This window comes from Melanotaenia boesemani, chromosome 9 (assembly GCF_017639745.1).
Source record: "Melanotaenia boesemani isolate fMelBoe1 chromosome 9, fMelBoe1.pri, whole genome shotgun sequence".
Lineage (NCBI taxonomy): Eukaryota > Metazoa > Chordata > Actinopteri > Atheriniformes > Melanotaeniidae > Melanotaenia > Melanotaenia boesemani.
The window spans coordinates 36,519,727-36,545,739 of record NC_055690.1 but is presented as its reverse complement, the minus strand read 5'-3'; the positions used below and the strand labels follow the sequence as shown (position 1 = coordinate 36,545,739).

At 45.4% G+C, this 26,013-nt stretch overlaps 1 protein-coding gene across 1 annotated transcript in view; it reads right to left on the bottom strand.

The window, feature by feature from the left end:
* Positions 1-26,013, bottom strand: part of arrb1 (arrestin, beta 1) — a 33,357-nt gene that overhangs the window by 5,403 nt on the left and 1,941 nt on the right. Inside the window, exons 2-14 of the mRNA XM_041995376.1 lie at positions 17,724-17,754; positions 17,046-17,106; positions 16,930-16,974; positions 15,552-15,748; positions 13,710-13,769; positions 13,560-13,627; positions 13,218-13,353; positions 12,091-12,175; positions 11,944-12,016; positions 1,308-1,445; positions 1,141-1,224; positions 816-839; positions 556-626 (exon numbers count right to left, since the gene is read on the bottom strand). Coding sequence (XP_041851310.1) covers positions 556-626; positions 816-839; positions 1,141-1,224; positions 1,308-1,445; positions 11,944-12,016; positions 12,091-12,175; positions 13,218-13,353; positions 13,560-13,627; positions 13,710-13,769; positions 15,552-15,748; positions 16,930-16,974; positions 17,046-17,106; positions 17,724-17,754 — 1,073 coding nt within the window. The remainder of the gene's footprint in view (positions 1-555; positions 627-815; positions 840-1,140; positions 1,225-1,307; positions 1,446-11,943; positions 12,017-12,090; positions 12,176-13,217; positions 13,354-13,559; positions 13,628-13,709; positions 13,770-15,551; positions 15,749-16,929; positions 16,975-17,045; positions 17,107-17,723; positions 17,755-26,013) is intronic.

Sequence of the window (26,013 nt, the reverse complement as noted above, 5' to 3'; positions counted from 1 at the left end):
TTAACGGATAAACAACAGTTGTCTCTTGTTGCTCATTAAAAATCAGAATGTGGCTCATCTCAGTGAGAGAAGCTGATTAGGGGAATGCAGGAGCCTTGTTACAGAGGTGAACAGATTCACCAACAACCACCTCATCTTCCTTGTTTCTGAATACTGGGACAGTTTTCCAGCCTCACAGGTGGAGGATGCTGCTGGACGAGCCGTCTGGTGTATCACATGACATGTTGATCTGCTGTTACGGTTCAGACATTATGAAAGTGATGACATTGAGGAATCTTTGCGATTGATTAACTGTGTAATTAATGAATTAACTGTGACATCCCTAGTTTAGATAAATCTGGTTTTCCCTGCTGGATCCAGAGGTCACGGCTCACCTTACTACCCACAATGCATTCCCAGGTAAACAACAATGGAGGACGGACATCTATAAAGCCAACGTTGGTGAACTGAACCATGTGAGTCCTTCAGTCCCGACTCTGGCTAAACAGTTTTGACCCAGAAAGTGGTCCTCCTCTGGTTTCCATGTCAGACTTCAGTGAGATGTTCATGACTCACCGTCTCTGTAGCTGGACTCTTCCAGCGGCTTCGGGTGCATTAACGTGAACGGCAGCTCGACGGAGACGTCACTGGAAAACAGATCATTCAAGTTAGAGAAACAGCTGATCCACAGCAGCTTCATTACTCTCATTTATTCATGTGTGACTGGATTACTGCCAGCAGAAAGGCTGAGCAGGGAGATGTTCAGGTGACCTTTGTAAATCACAGCGTGGGGTCTGTCTCAGTGTTTTCATCCGTGACAGAAAGTGAAAGGTTACCTGGCAGCCAGATCTCCGAGGAGCCTGAAATCAATAAACATTTAACAGCCTCAGTTTCACTCAGCAGCTCCACTCCGGGTATTGATAAGATCATTGAATCACTAACAGGCCTCTGCTCACATTCTCCACTCATCCTGTTAATGCCACTTTTGTGGCTTTTATTAACATTTAATGAGGATTAAGAGTCTGAGGAAACAGGGATGTGAGGCTGAAACATTTAGATGGACTTTCTCTACTTTTTCTTCAACCTTTTACAGAACTGTTGGGAAATAAATAATAAACTGTTTTAATACTTCTGCCTCAGATAAAAGCAGGATGTACTGACCCGCCTCGCGACACGACCAGTTTCACTTTGACTTTGTAGGACACGATGATGCCCAGGACCTCCCTGTTGGCTCCCTCTCTCAAACTATGCAGGACAGAAAACAATCGGAGGTGAACGTCCCCGTCTCAGGCGGGCAGTGAATGCATCACAAGCGCAGCAGGACTTACAGTGTGCTGGAAGCCAGGTTGGTGTCCTCATGCTTCAGTTTTCCATCCAGAGCCAGGCCTCGCTTTTCTCGGTTGTTGGCCAGGAACGGGGTGAGGGTGAAGACTTTGCAGAAGGTGGAACTGGGAGCGACAACATCACTGAGGGGAGAAAAATATGCTTCTAGTAACATCTCAGCTAGGATAATTGGCCCAGTTATCTGACACCAGAGTTCTCCTAACAGTAGAAATATTCCTAAAATTTCATGGTGGATCCGCTCTGTTCAGGACAGAGTGGACAGCGTTATGGTCAGTGAAGGAGCAAGACTCGGACTGGTGTCTACACAGCTTATTTACACAAAGGCTTCATCCCTTCTGAAGGCAGCCGACCAATCAGGAAGAAACTGACTAACATGGAGATGACTCATCTATGTGTCCAAGACAATTAACAATTAACCACACTACATGTGGACAAAACACCAGGTCAGAGGAGACCTGAACAATAAACACCTGATAATAATAATAATAATAATAATAATGATAATAATAATAATAATAATGATAATAATAATAATAATAATAATAATAATAATAATAATAATAATAGGACGAAGACATAAAGCTGAAAGGTGACTCCAAACACCATTGGATGGGAGCATCAGCGCAAGAAGAGATGAAGGGATGCAGCCATCATGCCTTGTGCTACTGTACAAGCCTGTGGGGGCAGTCTATGATCTGGGGTTGCTGCAGTTGGTCAGGTCTAGAGTCAGATCTAGGTTCAGGTCTAGGTTCAGCAACATTCCCAAACAATGAGGTCGGCTATACCTGAATATCCTGAATGAGCAGGTTATTCCATCTTCCCTGATGGCTCAGTGCCAGGATTCATGGGGCTTAGATTGTGAAAGAGTGGTTCAGGAAACAGGAGACATAATTTTCACACATGGACTGGCCACCACAGAGTCCAGACCTGAACCCCATGGAGAACCTCTGGGATGTTCTGGAGAAGGCTTTGCTCAGTGGTCGAAATCTCTATCATCACTACAAGATCGTGGAGATAAATTAAATTAATGCAACATTAGATGGAAATAAATCTGGGGAGGTTGTGGAAGCTTCTAGAGACGGTGCCACAGAGAAGCTGCGGGAATCAGAGATGAAGGAGGTCCAACCAGATGTTAGAGGGTGAGACGTTTTTAGGTGGTGTATATTGGAAAAGTCACTGATTGAAAAATGTCGTTTACAGACTTTAACCTTCCAAAGTTAACTCTTGAAGTCCTGTTTGACAGAAACGGCTAGTACACAGTGTCCACTCTTTAATTCAGACCAGTCCGTTTATTGATACCTTAACAGTAGCCCAGTGGGAGAAAATTTGACTCAGTTGGACATTAGCATCCCATACCATCTTTATTTATAGAGCACCTTAAAAACAACAACGTGGCTGACCAAAGTGCTGTACAATAAAAATAGAAATAAAATAACATAAAATAAAACAATAAAAACATTAAAAACCTAGAACAAAATTTAAAACAACAGAAAAAAGAAAAAAAAATAAAGCAAACAAAATATAAAAATAAAATAAAAACAACAAAAGTGAACAACATTAAATATCTAAAAAGGCCAAAAAATAAAGGTGTTTTTAAGCCAGATTTAAAACCAGCGAGGGAGCCTGTCTGATGTGCTGGGGAAGCTCATTCCTTAGCTGAGGACCTAAAACAGAGAAAGCACCATCACCTCTTTTTTTTTTTCTTTTTTTTTTACTTGTCCTGTCCAGCATCATAGCAGCAGAATGATAATCTGGTTGATGTATCGTGCTGAACAAATTTGCTCTGCCAAGGGGAGGCCTATGGGTAAGGCTCCTCTTGATAATGTGATTCATTTATTTATTTATTTACTTTGAATCATGGAATCTTTGTAATCTTGCTGGACCTGACCGGAGGGGACAGAAAAAGATGGAAAATAGCAAAAAGAGCAAAAGGGAAAGAAGAAAGGAGACAAAAAGATCACAGACAGAAGGAAACGACCCTTCAATCCACACCATCACCAGACAACAAACTGTTACACCTGTACATGAACACACCAGAACATTTCCTACAACTTTTACAAAAGCAGAAACACACACACAGAAAAAACAGAGCTGCTAGTCATTAAGAGTTTTTAAATAATAACCAAATCAAATCAAAAAGACATAACAGCGACCAGATACTAACTCACAGGAAAAAAAAGAAGAATTATCTCTTAGTATAAAAACCCACTGGACAACTCAGTGACTGTGTCAGCATGCAGAGCATGAGGAAGAGGAGTGATCAGTGATGAAGAGTGGTGAGTGAGATCATGCAAATGCGACCACGCCTCTACGGAGGCCAGAGGCAGACCAGGGCCTGGGCCAGGCCCTCAGCAGCAGACCCGGAGCACCAATCCAAGCCACCCAACCACGAAGACGACTCCAGCCCCACCCGAAGGGCGGCAGAGGAGAGCCCCAGCAAGAGCCCCCCACGGTCCCGGGGCACAGGCCCCAGTGGGCCTAGATCAGCCGCCGCCGGCCCCGCCACCCGGTGTAGGCCAGCACACACCCCGATGTTCCAGCCGCACACCCCGGGAACCAGGGTGCTATCGGCCCCCACCCCCCACTCCCCACCTACTTCAATCTGCAAGCACCATCACCTCTAAATTTTCTTTTGAGGACTCCTAACAGAGTCTGATCTGACCTGAGGGAGCGAGGCAGCACATAAGGCAGCAGCAGGTCAGACAAATAAGAAGGGGCATGGGGATTAAGCATGGCTATGATGCTAGCATGCCGAGATTATTGGTACCATTATGCTAAAGCTAGCTAGAGTAGCTGCTGATTTGACTCAAAAGGTGTGTCCCAATTCAGGCTCTGCACACTTCGAAGTGCACAGACTACGTAGTCTACACACTTTGAAGTCTGCTTAACGTTGGTGAAGTGGGACAGCCTACCTAGTCAACAGGAATTTCCCATAGCAACAACACAGGACGTTGAATCACTTAAACCTCTGAAATTACTCATAGGACATGTCAGTGGATGCTGAACACGGAGCAGCAACACCAACAGTAAAAAAAACAAAAAAAAAAAAACAGGGTTTGAGGGTCTGTTGTTTTCCAGCCGGTACACACTTCATTAATCCTTTAAAAGTCCTTGAATATCAAATATTACCGAATTTTAATGTCACCATTTAACAAACATGCTTTAAATACTTGGTTTTGTAACGTATATACTAAAGTGTAGTTTAAAAAGGCGTACCTTTTTTAAAATAAAATTTTATTTAAACTTAACACGACTCTTCTGAGGTTGCTGATTCGCCACCGTCTTGTGCGCAATGAATTCTGGGAGAAAAGAGGCCACGAAGGATGCATTACCAGCAGCCTTCGTTTGAGGCTAAACGAAGTGCGGATTTGAAGGGTGGATTCGGAGGGTCCTTCAAATTCTGTGAATTGGGACAGTACTTCAGGCACCGCGATGACGTATGTGGCCGAAGAATCCGCACTTCGAAGTGTGCAGACCCTGAATTGGGACACACCTAAAGTGTAGCTCCACAAAAATCAGCTGCTAAATATAAAAGACAATAAGTCAAATCTTTAGCTAGCTTAGTTAGCTTTAGCGTGCTAGCAACCAGTGCAGCAGCGTTGTAAGCACAGACATGCTAACTATTAGCTCTGCCTTCCTCATGTGCTAACTTGGGTTGATGGTGTCCAATAAAAACATCCAAAGCTCTTTCATATTCCTTCATATCAAAACACTTCCAAAAAATGTCAAATTAACAGAATAATTTTTGTGACATTTTACAAAATGTATACTGTGTTGCTATGGCAACGCAAGTGAAAATCTTAAAGCTAGAAAAATTGTAAAATAGAGATGTTAAGAAACTTTCATTGATGTCTAAAGATATTTAGATTATGAGTGTCATAAAACCTTAAATAAGAAAATAAAAATGTATGGGAAAGGTTATAACAAGACAGGTTTCTGGTTTTTAATTTAAAATAAATCAAGAGGAAGTTGATTAACAGGGCAAATCACATTTGATTAGATTTTCTCAAGCTGTCTGGTCCCATTCCCACCGTTGTAGTTACAGCCTAACGCCCCCTGAAGCCTCACAGTGACTTTCTATCACACTTTACTCACCCATTTATCCCCTCTCTCATCTCTATAATCTTGCTGGGGGACTTCAATAGACACATGGTTAACAAAAACTCACCTCTCACCCGAGATCTTTCTTATTGCCTGGACAGTTTAGGTTTTCAGGAACACACAAATTTCCCAACACACACACAGGACATATTCTGGCTTTAATCTGCTGCTCTGGTCTCTCCGACTGCACCTCCGATGATCTCCATGTAACCGACCGCTTCCTCCTCTCATTCAACGTCGTCCTTTCCCTCTCTGCATTCAAGCCTCCATGTCTCATCTCATTTTGGAATATTAAGGACATTAACACTGATACCCTCTGCTCCAATACTGCAAATGTTCTGATCGCGGACTGTCCTTCCACACCCAAAGATCTCGCATCACACTACATCCCACCGTCTATACTCAACCGACACCTGTGATTCTTTAATGCAGTTTCTTAGAAGCAGCCCCGGCTATTAGCCATTTTGCCTTTAACATGTATTTATTGCCCTGTTCTACTAAAATGAATTGTTTCTGACATGTAAAAAATCCTAATTACCTTAAAAATCGAATGTATTTATGTTTCTAAACCACAGAGGAACCATTATTTTCCTTGTGCAATGCATTCTGGGAGATTATGTATAAGGGTTGCACTCTAGACTAAAATACATGGAAGTGAAGGCAAATGCGAATAGTTTTCTTCTGAAACCATGGATCCACATAAACAATGCTGTACTGAGCTGCCCCTGGTTTCAGTTTCCAGTCAAAAGGGAAAAAACAAAACAAAAACGGGAGTCTTTGCTGTTTTATGAGTAAGAAGACGAGAGCTGAATGGAAGAGTCCGTGGACAGAGCACAGTTTCCCCACTGTTCTCCACACTTCTCTCCTCCTCTGAGTGAATTTATTGACCACAGATGCTAACAAAGCTGAAGCGGGTGGCGGGTAAAAATGAAGATTGAAACCAACAACAGAAAAACAACAAGGCTCACCAGACCGACCCTGAACCATCAGACCAACCCTAAACCTTCAGACCGACCCTGAACCATCAGACTGACCCTGAACCATCAGACCGACCCTAAACCATCAGACCGACCCTGAACCATCAGACTGACCCTAAACCATCAGACCGACCCTGAACCATCAGACCGACCCTGAACCATCAGACCGACCCTGAACCATCAGACTGACCCTGAACCATCAGACTGACCCTAAACCATCAGACCGACCCTGAACCATCAGACTGACCCTAAACCATCAGACCGACCCTGAACCATCAGACCGACCCTGAACCATCAGACTGACCCTAAACCATCAGACCGACCCTGAACCATCAGACCGACCCTGAACCATCAGACTGACCCTAAACCATCAGACAAACCCTAAAGCAAGCTGACAAACACCATTTCATTTAGTCCTGCAATCTGAAAGTTTCCTGTTTTTCTTCAGCTACAAACGCTGCAACTCAAACAGTTGACAGCCCACCAGATGCAGCGGTACAGCAACAGATGTTACCAGATCACTACGGATCACATTGATGACTAAGGATCACTTTGATTACTATGGATCAGGTTGATAACTACGGACCGCTACAACACTTTTCCGTCATTATCCAGAATGTACAAAACGTAAACAATAGCAGTGTACAAGTGAAATTAATTGTTCAAAATTATTAAAAACTAAAAGGAGTAGATGGTTTATAACATCATGTTTTTACAGCTGAATCCAGTTTTTCTCAAACATCCACCAACATCTGTCCCTAAATCCAATGCCTCTCTCTCCACTTGAACCTTCCCCACATTACCAACTTTTTACTCCCTGATGCTACTGAAATCTTCGACCTCATCAGGAAGTCCAAGCCCTCCACATACCAGCTCGATCCTCTTCCCACATCTCTGGTCAAATCCTACCTCTTTTCTCTGCTTCCCCTCATTTCTGCCATCATCCACATCACTATTCAAAACTGCAGCTGTCACTCCAATACTCAAAAAACCTGGTTCTGATTCCAATAACTACAGTAATCTGCACCCTATCTCTAACCTACCTTTCATTTCCAAAATCATCAAAAAAACTGTCACCTCCTAGTTACACCTTCATTCAACACAGAATTTCTTTGATGAGTCTGGTTTGCGTCCACGTCATAGCACCGAAACAGCCCTTCTCAAAAACGACCTCCTCATTGCAGCTGACTCTCCATCCTCATCCTCCTTGACCTCCTTGTAGCCTTTGACACCATTTCACACTCCATCCTCGGCAATAGACTCTCATCCACTAGCATCACCCATACCTCCCCACTGGTTTCATTCCCATCTCACAGGTGACACTCAGTTCACACAGCTCAAATCTTTCAGATCCAAACCCTCTCCAGTCACTACAGGTGTGCCCCAAAGCTCTGTCCTGGGGCCCCTTCTCTTTATTATCTATCTTCTCCCCCTCTGTAATATTTTTTGCAAATTCAATATCCAGTTCCATTGCTTCATGGATGACACCCAACTCTACCTTTCCAGCAAACCAGATTCTATACTTCCACCCTCCTCCCTTACCTCCTCCTTATCCGAAGTTAAATCCTGGTTCACCTCAAACTTCTTGAAACTCAACAATGAAAAAACCAACCTCCTCCTCATTGGCACAAAATCATTGTTATCCAAAGTTGACAGCTCCTCCCACCATTGACAGTTCTTCAGTGTCCCCTTCCCCTCAGGTTGAGAGTTTGAGTGTCATCCTCGATAGCACGCTGATTCCATTCCCGTATCAATACCATCACCTGGTCTGACAATTTCCAGCTTCGCAACATCAAGCCCCTCCTCTCCTCCCTCACTGTTCACTCCACCTCCATCCTTGTCCGTAGTCTTGTCGCCTCACGCATTGATTACTGTAATTTCCTCCTATTTGGTCTCCCCAGAAGTCCCTCCACAAGCTCCAACTGGTCCATAACTCTGCTGCCCGGATCATTACAAGAACCCCATCTTCCCATCACATCTCCCCCATCCTACGACAGCTCCATGGGCTCCCAGATACCCAAAAAGTTCTATTCTATTCTATTCTAGTCTACAGTCATTTAGCAGACGCTTTTATCCAAAGCGACTTACATTTGAGAGTAAGAACAACACAAGCAAGAATTCAAAGATGGGACGTCATAATTAAGTGATAGTCAGACCGCTTTGAGTCCAGTTGGACCAGGTGCTGTCATGTAGTGCTAATGCAGTGCATATAATTTTTTTTTTTTTTTTTTTTTTTTTTTTAAGTCATTTTATTTAAATACAAGATCACGATTTCATCACACAATATCAACTTGGGCATAACGGCAGCAGCTTCTTCAGTACTTGGTTGAGCCAAAGAGCTGGTTAAATCTTTCTAACTCATTCTGAGTAGAAGAGTTAAACTAAGTGTGGAAATGCTCCTTAAACAACTGAGTCTTTAGCTTGCTTTTAAAAGTGGATAAGGACTCTGCAGATCGGACGGAGTTTGGTAGATCGTTCCACCACCGGGGAACAACAGAGGAGAAGAGTCTAGCTACTGATGTGGCGCCACCTTGTGGTGGGAGCACTAGGCGTCTTTCACTGGCAGAGCGTAACTGTGGAGAGGGAGTGTAGCTCTGGATTAAGGAGTGGAGGTAGACCGGAGCCGTTTGGGTTATTGTTTTGTAAGCCAGAAGCAGAGCTTTGAATTTGATGCGTGCTGCAACTGGAAGCCAGTGGAGAGCGATTAGCAGCGGAGTGACATGAGCTCTTTTGGGCTGGTTGAAGACCAGACGTGCTGCTGCGTTCTGGATCATCTGCAGAGGTTTAACTGAGCATGCAGGCAGGCCAGCCTGTAAAGAGTTGCAGTAGTCAATGCGTGAAATGACCAGAGCCTGGACCAGGAGCTGGGCCGTGTGTTCAGTCAGGACTACAGTAAACTACAGATTCCTCCAGTTCACCTTTAAGGCCATGCACAACCTCGCCCCACCGTCCGTTTCTCTCTGACCGCAACCAGATCGCCACTCCAGCCCTACCTCAGATCCTGCATCCACCTCACGGTGCCCTCCACCCCCGTCAGAGCTTTCAGTGCTCTGCCCCCAAACTCTGGAACGCTTGACCACTCGACATCCGAAATACTGACTCTCCCAATCTTCAAACAGTGTTGGGAGTAACGCGTTGCAGTAACCATATTACTTTTTAGGGTAACAAAGTAAAGTAGTGCGTTACACTTAAAATATCGGTAAGTAACTGACTTTACTGGTCTACAGTAACATGTTTTTCTGCGTTACTCGAGCCGTGTTTGCCTATGTGTAAAGTTCTGATCTGTTTTAAGTGGTACACGCATGCTGCTGCCTGTGTGTGTGCTTGCCTGGGCACGTTGTCATAGAGATTGATTTGCGTGACGAAACTGATTGTGCTCCAACTAAAGAGAAAGAAAAATGAAGCTGGAGAGTCGGATATGCGGGCTTTTGGCCAGTGGTGACATTCACATTATTTACAGTTCAGTCCAGTTTCAGTCGAAACTTGTGGCAAAAGATCCTGCTTGCTGGTCAGTGGAAGGAGTCCTTCAGCAGCCGACCCGCCTACACAAGCAGCCATCCCACCTAAACAAGCAGCAGACCCGCCTAAACAAGCTGCCGACTTGCCTAAACAAGCGGCCGACCTGCCTAAACAAGCCACCGACCCACCTAAACAAGATGTCTCCCCCCTAGACAAGCAGCTGTCCCACCTAAACAAGCAACCAACCTGCCTAAACGAACAGCCATCCCACCTAAACAAGCAGCCAACCTGCCTAAACAAGCAGCCGTCCCGCCTAAACAAGCAACCAACCTGCCTAAACGAACAGCCATCCCTCCTAAACAAGCAGCCAACCTGCCTAAACAAGCAGCCGTCCCGCCTAAACAAGCAACCAACCTGCCTAAACGAACAGCCATCCCACCTAAACAAGCAGCCAACCTGCCTAAACAAACAGCCGACCCGCCTAAACGAGTGGCCATCCCACCTAAACAAGCAGCTATCCCGCCTAAACAAGCAGCCGACCCGCCTAAAATAGCTGCCGACCTGCCTAAACAAGCAGCTGACCTCCTTAAACAAGCAGCTGACCCGCCTAAACAAACAGCCGACCCGCCTAAACGAGCGGCCGTCCCACCTAAACGAGCGGCCGACCCGCCTAAACGAGCGGCCGTCCCGCCTAAACGAGCAGCCGACCCGCCTAAACAAGCAGCCAACCCGCCTAAAATAGCTGCCGACCTGCCTAAACAAGCGGTCGACGCGCCTAAAAAAAGCTAAGCATTTTTCAACATTTCCAAGAGCGCAGCAGCAGGTAAGAGAAATTAACAAGCTAGTTGAAGGATCATTGTAGGAGACATGTTCCCCCTGTCGACTACTGAATCGCCCAGGTTTAGAAAAATACTAGATAAAATGATGATGAGACAAGTGTGGCCATTTCTTCCCACAGACAGGGTTGTTGTTCTTGTGGTTTTAAAACCATTTTGTTTGCAATATACAGTAAACACTCTACAGACAGGCAGTGATGATTCGGCTATGATGTTTGTCCATGTCTACACGGTGAATTAAGAAATGGTAAAGTAAATTAATAAGTAGTGGCGTTACTTTTCAAATGTAGTAACGAGTAAAGTAATTTCATCACCATTTATAGAAGTAACGAGTAATTAGTAACTAATGACTTTTTTAGAGTAACTACCCCAACACTATCTTCAAATACAGATTCAAGACTCGTCTGTTCAAGTTTGCCTACTCCCTGTAAGTCCACCTACACTGTCCTCCATTTCTTAATTTATGCGGATTGTATTCATTGTTGTTTTATCTTCTTCTTGTACAGTGTCCTTGAGTATTCTGAAAGGTGCTTTTAAATAAATGTATTATTATTATTATTGTTGTTGTTGTTAGGATAAAAAGAAGCTTCTTCACATGACACTAAATAAAATAAAGATTATTTAGGAAAAATCAACTTCTAATAATAATATTATAATAATATAATGTGGGTTTATGCCTCCCCAGACCATCAGTAATAATACTCTCAGTGGTTCAGTAGTCGTCTTCATCAGTTCTGAAACATTTTGTTCCAGTTCAGTTTTCCTGCTCAGCTCTGACGGCAGATGGACGAAGAACGTTCGTTTTCTGTCCTTTAGCTGTGAATCTGCTGCTTATGGCAGAACACAATGAAACGCCTCATACGGCGTTTATCTGAGAAACAAATGAGTCCTCATGAACAGGTGGCGTCCTTCAGCTGGACATGAGAAATGATTATTCTCCAAGTGAAGTTTTTGTTTGTGAAATTATGGAAAGTGACGTCCATCCATCAGGATATGTTCTCCAGTGGATCCAGAACAAACTGCTATCAAATCAAGACGGAGAAAAGGACGCTGAGGGGAAAAGTCTGGCTGAGGACACGTCCTGTCCTCTACATGCCTTTCATCTGATCCACCAGACAACATGATGCATGAACGAGCTCAGATAGAGACCTTCAGGGTCGATGAAACCATCTGAACCACAGCTACGAACTTTGCAGAGCACCAGACAACTTCCTGGCTTGTTTAGGAAAAGGAAAGGCTGAACTCACTCTGACTCCTCGACGGCCACCGGACATTTATACTGAGCTGTGTTGAACAGGCAGATGTCTGCGTACTGTCGCACTGCAAACACACAAAGCAGCGTTAGAAACAGAACAGCTGCACCTGCTCACAGGAAGGAGGCGTCGCCGACCTACCCGAGATCTTCATCTTCTTCACCGTCTTGTTGGTGTTGTTGGTGACATGGACGTTGACACTGATGGGTTCCCCGTGGTAATAAATCTGGGACAGAGCAGATGGAGAACCTCAGAACGTCATCAGGACAACATGTGGTTGGTTGTCGTGGAAACTGTTTCTTAGTTTCATCTTCAGCACAGATGAAACATTTTTAGCTTAAGAGCTTAATAAATAAACTGTAATTGATTGACATTTAAACTCCGGCTTCTGGTCCTCTGGACCACCACGGTCCTCTCAGACAGTGTTTCTCCATCCTAGTCCTCCAGGACCACCGCCCTACATGTTTTGGGGTTTTTCCTTCTTCAGCAAGCCTGATTCAGATTGACTGACCTCTTCATCAACTTCTTTACAAACCTGTTTTATGAGCCATTCATTTCAGCTGTTCGTGTTAAGGTACAGAAAAGTCAGCCTGTCCAGTTGGGAAGGAACTGACACCAGGTGGAAAAGGAAGGAAATTATCAAGACATCCTTATAAACTTTTAAAACATGCAGGGCAATGGGTCTGGTTCTGACGGAGGTTCTCCATAGCGAGGTAATTATTGTTATGAACTGGTTAATATAGATATACTTATATATATGATGGATGGGTGGGTGGGTAGATAGTTATTATATGAATTATTTATTAAATTAACACAGTTATTCTAAACTGTACAAATTAAATCAGATCCTGATAATCGGCTTGAATTGTCTGTAAAGTGTCTTGACTTTGTTGTATAAATTGTGGCTGTATAAATAAAGTTAAACTGAATCCGATGCCACTGCTGCGATCTCTAAATGAACCAACCACTAACCTTTTCTATCGTTTTCATGTTTATCGTGTTTCCATCCTACAAATTCAGCATCTCTATCAGGTCTGAGTTCTCTACTGCGCCCCCTGGTGGCATCCTCCAGTAACAACCGCAGGACACAAGCAAGGATGGGGAAAGGTGTACTGACGGTGGAGCTGACTGGCTATGAGAATGCGATTTAAAAAGGAAAATATTCTCAGCCTGAAGGTGAATCTTACAGAAGATCACTTCCGTAAGTCTGTGACCCCAAGAATCAGGGATGGACTGTAAACTGTGTGTTAGTGTATCTCCGGGGTTACCTCCTTGTCCAGAGAGGCCTCCAGGTGCAGGGGTTTGTCCGACATCAGGAACTGTCTGGTGGTCTCCGCCGTTGGCTGAGGACCAGGTTTCTCTGGAGCATACTGCACCTTTCTGATCACCAGACGGACCGAGTTCCTGCAACAACAACAGGATTGTGATCCAGCATGAGGACTGCAGCAGGATTACAGGAAATACTTCCACCGATCCGGGATCTGCCCCAGATTCCCCGCAGCCCTCCCTCCGTCAGAGCAGGAAGTCGCTAATGCTCCACTGATTTCACTTTCATTCATAATTCATCCCTTTATTCTGCCAGAGGAGGGGAGTCTGAGAGCAGCTTCTACCTTTTGTGGATCTTTTCTTCCACATTTTCAGCACAGAAAGCTTTGACCTCGAAGTCGACTCCGCAGGCCTGAAGAAAGAACCACACGACACCGGTCAATGGTCCAGTTTCAGGACAGAAAGCAGCAGCTGAATCCGAACTGAACCCATACCTTCCCGGTGTCCTCTGGTCCCGGCTGCAGAGTGACGGAGCACGGCAGGTTCAGAGGAATCTGAAAATACATCAATTAAAAATTCAAACATGCCTGAAACATTTATGGCTCAGCAGAGAGGAGACCATCAGACCTCAGCTTGTTTCCCTTCGAGAGGAGCATCAAAAGATGACTTAAAGCAACAGAGGCCTGATTGAAGGACGTTGAGGAGGAAACTGTGATGAGAAGTTAAGTCTTATTCACTAACAGAGTGGACTGATGGACATCTGAAGAGGAAAAGGGACAGAAACTAAACTGTGTCTGCACAATATTTCATCTCATTTCATGTAATTCAGTTTGTCTTGACTGGAGGTTTTATCAGCCTTCTGCTCGACATCCACTTCCCTCCACACCCACGTGGATCTGGGTTCATCCGAGATCCAGAATTTAGATGTGGAGCATCTCTGGCCTCAGATAAACAACATGAACCAGTTCATAGTGCTGAGAAGGTGATGCTCAGAGGGCAACGCAGCAGTGCATGCTGGTTAGTCTTTGTCTCCCTGTAGCCAAAGTTCTTGCTATGGCCGAACAAATGAACTCTACCATCTGCCATCCTCCTGCAGAGCAGTTTTCACCTGAGACGAAAATGTGAGAACTTAAATAGTATTGGGACTGCCCTCCGAGTTCTTGAATCCAGGTGTTCCCATCTCTCCCATGGCCACAACCAAGTCCGGATCTCAGCCGGACAGAACATCTTTGGGACGAATCAGATCTTCTCTACCAACATCAGTCCCTGACCTCAAACTAGGCTTCTGAAAAAATGGTCAAAAACTCCCATAAACACACTCTTGAAGCCTTCCTGGAAGAGCTGAAGCTGTAAGGGCTGCAAAGCAGGGATCAGAAACTCTGGTCCTAGAGGGCAGGGGTCCTGGAGGTTTTAGATGTTTCCCTGCTGCAACACACCTGATCCATATGAAATGGATCTCCAAAAGCTTGTCATCGAGTTCTGTAGGAGTCTGTTATTGACCCACTGTCTTGAATCAGGTGTGTTCGAGCAGGGAAAAGCTAAAACCTGCAGGATCATGGCCCAAGAGGACTGGAGGTGCTGATCCCTGCTAGTAATCATGGACTGAGTCCGTATTAAACACTACGGGTTAGGAGTGAGAGATCATTAAGAATGTCTCAGTACATTTGGTAATATTGTCTATTTCCAGCTTCTTCGCTACGACGACTCCCGACTCTAAAATCCAAACGTTGGTCCTCCAGGGTGGTACGTATACGAGGCAAAGCATCGATTTTCTATCATCTGTTCAGAGAAACCAATGCAGTAAGTTTTATAATGACAGCCACATAATTTACTTAGTTACTAATAAAGAAGTAATTTCAAATGAACTGTTAATTAGTGATTACTTAATCTTTGCATTCCTGTGAAAATCAGCTGAATTAGCCAATGATTAGCTCATTATTTCTTGATGCTCTGGTAATAATAAACTGATTAAAAAATGAATATGCTAAAAGTAGAGGGTCTCAAACCACAACAGGAAAGCGGAAACTATCTGTGGAACAACAGAAAGCAGCCAAGACATCATCATTTCAGCTCTGGATGGAAATGATGTAGAATTTAACAGGATATGCCAAAAAGAGTCAAATCCTAATTATTCACCGTTCATAGTGGCTATCAGCAAATCCAGTCCAATCATGGTGAACGTGTATTTGTATATGTTTATATTTGTATTCTAGCTTTAGTTAATTTTCTTTCTTACACTGTACAACCCTGAAATCAAAATCTCCTGCAAAATGTTGGTAGTGGAGGCATAAAGAAGAATGAAAAGGATGGAGGTGTTTCTGTCTCTGCCTCGGTACCTCAAACGTGAACGGGTAGGCGTGTTCTCCCAGCTTTTTAATCAGTCGCTCCTGAAGACGAGTCAGACTCTTCTTCTCTTCAGGCAGTGGAGGAAATGCCTGGATGTTCGCCACAAACAGGTCCTTCCGAAACGTCAAGCCCAGGACGTCCAGATCCTCACGACCATAGCGGAATGCACAGATCAGAGTCACGAACACTGATGAGGAAAAACAAAAATTCACATCCAGTCAGAGGACCACAGAATCAAAACTAAATTCTTGACAAAATTCTTCTTTGTTCTGAAATCAGATCAAAGAAGTTTGACAAGAAGATCAGAAACTTCCCTGAGGAAAACCCACGGTAAGATTGTGACGGGGCCAAGGAGGGTGCATGATTTATTCTTATTAAGATATGTTTTCATTATTTTCTTTAACCGCATGTTTTAATTTAATTTATTGTTTTTTACTGCATGTTTTACTGGTTTGAGACCTTGGTTTTTGTGGTTTTACTGTCACCCTCTGGAAGCCAATCAGCCCTTTAATTAGCCCAACGAGAGACAGGTGTGGGCAGCTCTCAGAGGATTTAGGCGGAGCCCGCGGTGGCAGAGAGGACAGAGAGACTGACTCAGAGAGAGGAGTGGGGCTGGATTGAGGCAGCGGTCGGGTCCGCAAGGCGGCGGAAGTGACAGAGAGGACACAGCTGGGGACGATGGACGACCGAGATTGGGAGTCAGTGTACGAGGCCGCAAGGTGGGCGACCAGGCCGACCACAAAAGTAGAGGCGACCGAGAACGTGAGGTGCCGCAGGACCTCTAGAGGGATGGCAGCGGATGCGTGGAGGAGAGCAACAGCAGACCTCAGAACCCATGGTGCAGCTACTCAGCCCCGGGCCACAGGACCACCGTGTCGGCCCGGGAAGAGTGTGAGTACATCTCCCTGTCTTGTGTCCTGGCCTAAAGCGAGGTACCGGTTGTAGGGCAAGGCGGAAAGAGGTGGGGGTATCCCCCAGAGAAACCGAGGACTGCTGTGTGTGTCCCCTTTTCTTCCCAGGTCATTGGTGGGCTAGGCCCTACAAGGAAGAAGAGGCGAGTGGACACAGAGGAATTGCCGGCAAGATCCCGCCCAGAACGCTGCCAGAAGCTACATACCTGGACACTCTGAGTACCTGAAGGCCCAAGAAGTGAACATTTGAGTCTGAGAGATGGTGTACCTTTTTTATATTTAATGAACTGTTTTAACGCCGTTTTTTCCTTTTATTGTGACTTTTTAACTCTGCTCCCCCCTGATCCAAAAGGAACCCATGGTGGCGGTGGCAGCCTTTGTCAGGGCCACGCTGCCACCCGTGACAAGATGGCTTTTAAAAGACTGGTAAGACTGATAAAACCTTGAGGTGTCTCACCTTTCCTCTCCTTCAGGTACTCTGGGTCGATCAGAACAACACCATCTGCAACAGATAAGAAAACAGTCAACACAGCCGACATCAGCTTTGTTCTCTCTAACAGAGCTGAAACTCACCCACAGGCTCTACCAGGTCCACATGGTCCACAAAGTCCCTCTTCCCAAGATAGACGGTGAGCTGAAGCAGAACCACAGTTCATCAGTCATTCAACTGGAGTCTGTTTGAAGCACCTTTATCTAAACTCAGTTCACATACAGAATTCATTCAGGTCTGACCCAACAGCATCTAACCTTTTATTGATGAGGTCTATTATTTCTACCTCCTGTCTGACATGACTGGGCTGAAATAATTGTGGTATATCCTCACAACTACAAGGGTATACTACTGTATGTATAATCCTGGTCTCTACAGAAAGCTGGAACATGTGACAGTACTACAGAAGAGTCAGAATCCAGATACGTGTTACTGTGTCAGAGTAAATTCAAATGGACCACAGAAGAAAATGTAAATGTTAAATCCTCCTAAAAGAAGACTACAATACTTTTAGTGAAAACCAGACAATAGCAGCCAGTTCATCAAAAAAATGAGTAAAGTAATCCTAGGGATGAGTCAAGTAATCCTAGGGATGAGTAAAACAATCTCAAGAACTTAGCTTGAACTGGAGAAATTAGAAGCTCGAAGTGAACATGAAAATATAAAAAAAAAACATTTTAATTTAACGATATTGATAGTGTGGTGTTGTTGTTTTATCTTCTCATTTTATTAAACTTCTAACTTAACCTCCAGGAACTCACCTTTCCATTTGGACTGGCTTTCTTAAACACTCTGAAATCAGACAGAAAGACAGAGCACGTCAGTTTTATCTCGTGTTCAGTATGAAACACTTCAGACCATAACAGGTCCACAGAGCATCCCTTACCGGGCCAAAAGTGGCTCAGCAAGAAACAAAAAGCACCTCTGACCATAAACATGTAAAGACAGGAGCAAATTCTCCTGTTTGTCTTCATCCTCCTCCCCGTCTCTGTTAATGTTGCCATCACTTAGCTGCTGTGCCTCCATTAGCTCTCAGCTTCCTTCAATCAGCAGCAAGTTACAGGAAACCGCCGGGACTCCAGGGAGCGTGCTCAGAGCCCCATCACCTGCTTGCCATCAACTCTGTGATTCTTCCAATCAGAATTTATCACTGACCAGCTCAAACCGAGCTGTTTCAAGCCTTTTCTGTCCAATAAGCTCAGGTTCCTACCAAGATATGCAGAACAGCATCTCTGAACACACAACACGTCCAGCCTGGAAGCAGATGGACCAGGATGCAGCAGAAGACACACCGGGTGCCTCCTGCCAGCTAAGAACAGGAAACTGAGGCTACAATTCACACACACTCACCAACACTGGACAATAGAAGATGGAGAAACGTTGCTGGTCTGATGAGTCTCCATTTCAGCTCCACATTCAGATGCTCGGCTCAGAATCTGCTGGAAACATCATGAAAACATGGATCCATCCTGCCTTGGATCAACGCTTCAGGCTGCTGCTGGTGTCATGGTGGGGGGAGGTTTTCTTGGCCCACTTTGGGCCCCTTAGTACCAACGTGGCCTGGTTTAACCAGCACAGCCTACCTGAGTATTGTTGCTGACCATGTCCATCCCTTTATGACCACAGTGGAGCATCTTCTGATGCTACTTCCAGCAGGATAATGCACCATGTCACAAAGCTCAGATCATCTCCACCTGCTTTCTAGAACATGACGATGAGTTCACTGGACTCCAACGGCCTCCACAGCCACCAGATCTCAGTCCAGTAGAGCAGCTTTGGGATGTGGTGGAACGGGAGATTCTCATCATGGATGCAGCCGACAAACCTGCAGCAACTGTGTGATGCTGTCATGTCAACATGGAGAAAACCTCTGAGGAAGGTTTCCACCACCTGCTTCATCTATCACACCAGGAATAAAAAGGTCCGACCCGGTACTAGAAGGTGGACCCGATGAAGAGGACGAGCCGGTACTAGAAGGTGGACCCGATGAAGAGGACGAGCCGGTACTAGAAGGTGGACCCGATGAAGAGGACGAGCCGGTACTAGAAGGTGGACCCGATGAAGAGGACGAGCCGGTACTAGAAGGTGGACCCGATGAAGAGGACGAGCCGGTACTAGAAGGTGGACCCGATGAAGAGGACGAGCCGGTACTAGAAGGTGGACCCGATGAAGAGGACGAGCCGGTACTAGAAGGTGGACCCGATGAAGAGGACGACCCGGTACTAGAAGGTGGTCCCGATGAAGAGGACGACCCGGTACTAGAAGGTGGACCTCATGAAGAGGATGGTGAATGTAAAAAAAGCAGAAGTCAATATAAAGATGAAGGATGAGGCAGGAAGTTGAATTTCTAGATCAATTTTTAGACCTTATTCAAGGAAAAATCAGTTGAGTTTCAGCTTCCTGAACTTCAGATTTACTTACCAGGAGCCTCTAAAGCCGGCGTAGGAACAAAAACCGGCGTACGCCAAATAAAGTCACCTTTTAGGATTTATAAAAACCAAACGTGGCGGGAAAATGTTCCTTCCTCCACGGCAACTCTGACCAGGCGTATGTACAAAATCTAGAAAAACAGGAAGCGGCGACACCAACGGTCCAGAATAAAACCAAGAAATGATGTGAAATGTGTCTGCTGCCAGCATGTAGCAGCCAGTAAAAGAACAGGCGGAAAGTAGCTTCAGTCCTTCATTCTAGACCCAGCAGAGCGGGACCAGACCAGGTCTAGAAGTGATGCAACGCTTAGGAAACACGTAGAGGAGGATTTATTTATTTATTCTTACACAAAGCTTTTTATTGTTGTCCTCATTTCTGTCCACACGTCTTTATCTCCTGCAACTCCTTGTCCACCTGGTTAATAGCGGTGATGGTGTCCCTCTGCCCAACCCACCCAGCTGGAGCCCCGCCCTCCCAGCTGGAGCCCCACCCACCCAGCTGGAGCCCCGCCCACCCAGCTGGAAACCCCAGCAACTAGAAAGAAATATTATTTAACACTAAAAAACTGCTGCCAGTCTCAGATGTTTCTGTACATGTTCATTTTATAAATTAAAACAAATTACCAGCATTATTATTGTCATTTAGCAGATACTTTTCTCCAAAGCGATTCACCCCTCTGGGAATCGAACTTCGCATGGCGGGAAATCAAAGTTCAAGATCGTTGCAGGAACGCCATCTACCGCTACAGGAACGCCATCTACCTCTGCAGGAACGCCATCTACCGCTACAGGAACGCCATCTACTGCTGCAGGAACGCCATCTACCGCTGCAGGAACGGCAGCTAACGCTACAGGAACGGCAGCTAACGCTACAGGAACGGCAGCTAACGCTACAGGAACGCCATCTACCGCTGCAGGAACGCCATCTACCGCTGCAGGAACGGCAGCTAACGCTACAGGAACGGCAGCTAACGCTACAGGAACGCCATCTAACGCTACAGGAACGCCATCTAACGCTACAGGAACGGCATCTAACGCTACAGGAACGGCAGCTAACGCTACAGGAACGGCAGCTAACGCTACAGGAACGGCAGCTAACGCTACAGGAACGGCAGCTAACGCTACAGGAACGGCAGCTAACGCTACAGGAACGGCAGCTAACGCTAGAAACCTGTAGGCATGGTGTTTACATGATGCAATGTTTTATTTGTCCCTGTTATAAACATGTAAATAATCAATAAAGAGCTGGCAAAGTAAACCGGGTCATGTATAATTACTGAAACCTGGTATGAAACCAGCAGCAGCTCGTTTAAAGGCTGGTTTTGTTTCTCTTGTATTTACATTTGTCTGTTTGGGTGGAGGTGATCAATATGTCTGATCGATCAGGACACTCTGACACAGAGGAACACTAACAGCATGATCAATATCTGATTGTGGTGTCAGCTTGAATGAAGCTGAAGACTCCCTCGACGCTGCAGCAGAGGAATGCCACCTCCGTGCACGTGCACATGGGATAAATTCACAATGATTGATTCGGACATTTCTGCAGGATTCAGAACATTTCAGAGCAAATAAGCAAAAACCACAGCAGGCAGCGATTACATCTCTTCTTCTGTGGTTTTTCTCCGTCATGTATTTGCTGATCAGCAGTTTCTGACGTGACTTGGACTTTTCCAACAAACAGGCCCTGAACACACCGCACAGCTTCCATAGGAACCAACTCGTTTCCAATAGCAACAATGAATCTGATCATTTCAGCTCCTCGTTCTCAACTAGAAATTTATTTTTCCTTTTTTTGTTTGCTTTCTTTTGTATTCTTTCTTTTCCATCTTTACACAAACATTTTCAGAAAAGTTGAAGATCTTCTAAACAAAAAACTGAAATCTGAAACAAATCTGTTTTATTCTTTGACCAACTTCATATTTACAGAAAAATGTAGAATCTGCGGCAGAAACAATGTTGTGGAGTCAAATAAAGCCTGAAAATATGCAGTAACCTGGTTCTAGAAGAATCTCTTGCCAGCAGATTCACTGGTGACTGGTGAGGGTGTCAGGATTGGGTATAAAACCAGCACCCAGCAAAGGTTTAGTTTTTCTGACCGTAGGGTGACCAGTGACTGTGGCGCACAGAGGCCAGCTGGAGAAAAGGGAGGCGAGTGACCATTACTAACGGCCGTGTGACGGCGACAGTGGCGGTTTGCAGAGAGCGAGTCTGGAGAATAAAACTTTTGATTGTTTTACAAACATTCATTTGGTGTCAGAAGTCGTTGCACCCAGTGTCATTTATAGACCCTCTATCGACACCTCTTCAAGAGAGTGCAGCAGTGCGGGACAGGAAGCCATCTGCTCTCTGATTGGATGATAGGAAATCAAACTGTCCAATCAGATAAAAATGTAAAGATAGGGACAAAAATCTGCATCTGCAGCTTTCTGCTTCTGTGAACAGACGTAAGCAGAACTTCTATTTTTCTTCACAGATACAAATCTTTTTACAACCATGCCAATCCTCTTCTACACATTCACTATTTTCTCAGGAAGATTTTTTACATGGAGAAAAAACTTTATTTATAAATACAAACTCTCAGATTATTATACAGCTGCAACATCTTAATGGCTTCATATTGAGCTCATACTTTTTAAACCCCGACCAGCAGAGAGAAGCTGCTGCAGTCGTCGGAGACTGGATCATCTTGATGGACGAGCGTCAGCAGAGAAACTGGACTTATCGGTCCTGATCAGACCTGCTGGCCGCCTGACAAACTTCCATTTCTCTCATTACTTAGTCCTGGCTCCATCCAACGGCAGCGTCAGTCACTGAGCCAGTGTCCAAATCTAAAAGCTTCCTCCATTAAGAGGCACGAGAACTGGGACCAGATGAAGTCTGATCATCTTCTCTGCAGAACCTCTCACACACTTTAGGTTCTGACTAAACAGAACCAACAGCCATCATCACTAACGTTAGCATGCTAACGGCTAAATGGAAGGTAAATAAAATATTCCCTCTCATTGTCTTTTCTCAGACGTTTTTCAGACATCATCACCAGGTCTGAAATGTCCCAGAATTTCCCATAAAATGAAATTCACAACTTTCTGCTTTCTGGTTCGGCAACATCTAACACGAACTGGGTTTCTTTCATGGTACCGCCTCACGACCTGGTTTACATCTCACCTGACCGAGAGAAGCTTTTCTGCTCCTCTTCTCCTGCCTGCTCTCCTGTGGTTTACCATTTTAGGACCTCTGTTTATGTCTCTGCTGTAGGATTTACCTTCATGAATCAGAACATTAATTACATTGTTTAACAGATGATACTCAGGTTTATTTACACATTAAAGGTCCCATATTATACACTTTATTCCCAATCTGAGACCATTCATTAATATCTAAATTAAATATTTCCGCCATGGTATGGACAAATCGACCCTCAGTTTGAGTGCAGCGGCTTCTCTTCACCTCCCTCTTTTTAGCAGCTTCAGAAATGTGCCGTTTATGGTGGGCGGAACCCTGGTGGAGCAGCTCAGCTGTTGGCTCCGCCCATCGCATCGCCCGTCATGAGGTGATTGACAGGTTAGGCCTTAGCGGTTACTAGACGCTGATTACAGCGTAGTGAAGGATAAACAAACGCCGGAACACCGGAACCCATTCCTGAAGCCCCCATTACCGACCCAAACCGCGACGCACGGAGAACACAGCTAGCTACGCTCATCAATCTGATGCACAATGGCACCGGATACAAACAGTAGAAACAGTGACTTGGCTACATTTACAACAGTGCTAATATATTTTCAAGCTATCAGACTAATAAGGCCGAAACGATAAAAAATAACTGCCAGCTCTTACCTCTCCAGCTGTGTCACGGACAGTTGGTATTGAACCTGGCTTCAGCTTCAAACGGTTGGCGAAGCCTGCTTTCCATGCCCCCATGTTGTGGAAACAGTCCTCTTTGAAATGCTGGCCACAGACATGCAAAACCTTTGGAAGTTTTCCGGGTACATTTCCTCCAAAAATAAAATTAATCCACTCAGTCCTCGTGGGTTCAGTGGATGGAAGTAAAAAAACGTTTTCGTGTTCATTTATGCAGCCACAAACAGAACAGTGCTTCTGTCGCTTAGCCATGTCCGCTAACGAGGGTTGCCTTAAGAGGATAAAACACTGGGCGCTAGGTGATTTTTAGAGGGCGGGCTTTGAGAGCCGGTAGGCGGGTCCATCGCTCTGTGGGGAGTGGTTATTGTCCCTTATGACGTCTTAACGTACACGCTTTCAAACTCGCTCACTTCAGCGTTTACTTCCCTAGAGGTGGAGCAGGGGGGAGAGAGAGCGCCTGAAAGAGTTTCACACTTACGGGTCTCCTACACATGCGGGGGGACCAGTATGACTTTTCCAAAACCATTAAAAAGTGAATTTTGCATAATATGGGACCTTTAAATGAGCCTTTAAATCCATAGACACCATCACTGACTCGTCCCAACAGGTTCATGGTTGAGTATTTGGTTCAGCACAGTCAGAAATCTTTAAAATGGAAAATCTGGTCAGTTTAGATGTTTTAAAAAAAGACCAGGAGACGGTTCATGTCCTTCAAAAAGCAGCTTAAAAAGGTGGCGAATAAATTTAAGCTACGTTCATACTGCAGGTCTTAATTCTCAAATCAGATTTTAATTTCCAAAATCCAGTTGTTTTGAGTCGTTCATGTCATCGTTTCAATGCCACCTTCACCAGACTTACGTGTGACCAGCACGTGGTAGTGATAGTATGTTCGATTCTTTTTACTGAGTCGAGTTTGAATGAATCACTCACCAAAGTGAATCAAATTTTTGAGTCATTTGAGTAATTAGCCCGGAGAGTACATCGAACTCTACATGTTCACACAAGCTTCACCCATTTCTGACTGATTCATACGTTAAAACGACGGAAATTATCTATATAATCTATATAATCAATATAATCTATATTATCCTTTTGATGGTGGAAAAAGAGTGAAAGGTCAACAGATCTCCAAAAGGAACCTTTTATTTTTCTTTCTCTAACTCACACATGAAATTAAATATAAACGAGGGCGGATTTAAAAAATTCAGATTTGTGCATTTCAGACAAAGAAAAAATAATAATATGAAAAGATTAATATTTAAACCCCACTAAACCACCAGACCCGGACCAGAACTGACCCACTAAACCACCGGACCCGGACCAGAACTGACCCACTAAACCACCGGACCCGGACCAGAACTGATCCACTAAACCACCGGACCCGGACCAGAACTGATCCACTAAACCACCGGACCCGGTCCAGAACTGACCCACTAAACCACCGGCCCCGGACCAGAACTTACCCACTAAACCACCGGACCAGAACTGACCCACTAAACCACAGGACCCAGATCAGAACTGACCCACTAAACCACCGGACCCGGAACAGAACTTACCCACTAAACCACCGGACCAGAACTGACCCACTAAACCACAGGACCCGGACCAGAACTTACCCACTAAACCACAGGACCCGGATCAGAACTTACCCACTAAACCACAGGACCCGGACTAGAACTGATCCACTAAACCACCGGACCAGAACTGACCCACTAAACCACCAGACCCGGCCCAGAACTTACCCACTAAACTACCGGACCCGGCCCAGAACTGACCCACTAAACCACACGACCCGGCCCAGAACTGACCCACTAAACCACCGGACCAGAACTGATCCACTAAACCACAGGACCCGGACCAGAACTGACCCACTAAACCACCGGGCCCGGCCCAGAACTGACCCACAAAACCAACGGACCCGGAGCAGAACTGACCCACTAAACCACAGGACCCGGACCAGAACTGATCCACTAAACCACCGGACTCGGACCAAAATTGACCCACTAAACCACCGGACCCTGACCAGAACTTACCCACTAAACCACAGGACCAGAACTGACCCACTAAACCACAGGACCCGGACCAGAACTGACCCACTAAACCACCGGACGCGGACCAGAAATTACCCACTAAACCACCGGACCCGGACCAGAACTGATCCACTAAACCACAGGACCCGGACCAGAACTTACCCACTAAACCACCGGACCCGGACAAGAACTGATCCACTAAACCACCGGACCCGGACCAGAACTTACCCACTAAACCACCGGACCAGAACTGACCCACTAAACCACAGGACCCAGATCAGAACTGACCCACTAAACCACCGGACCCGGACCAGAACTTACCCACTAAACCACCGGACCAGAACTGACCCACTAAACCACAGGACCCGGACCAGAACTTACCCACTAAACCACAGGACCCGGACCAGAACTTACCCACTAAACCACCGGACCCGGACCAGAACTGATCCACTAAACCACCGGACCAGAACTGACCCACTAAACCACCAGACCCGGCCCAGAACTTACCCACTAAACTACCGGACCCGGCCCAGAACTGACCCACTAAACCACAGGACCCGGCCCAGAACTGATCCACTAAACCACAGGACCCGGACCAGAACTGACCCATTAAACCACCGGACCCGGACCAGAACTGACCCACTAAACCACAGGACCCGGACCAGAACTGATCCACTAAACCACCGGACCCGGACCAGAACTGACCCATTAAACCGTCCGGACCCGGTCCA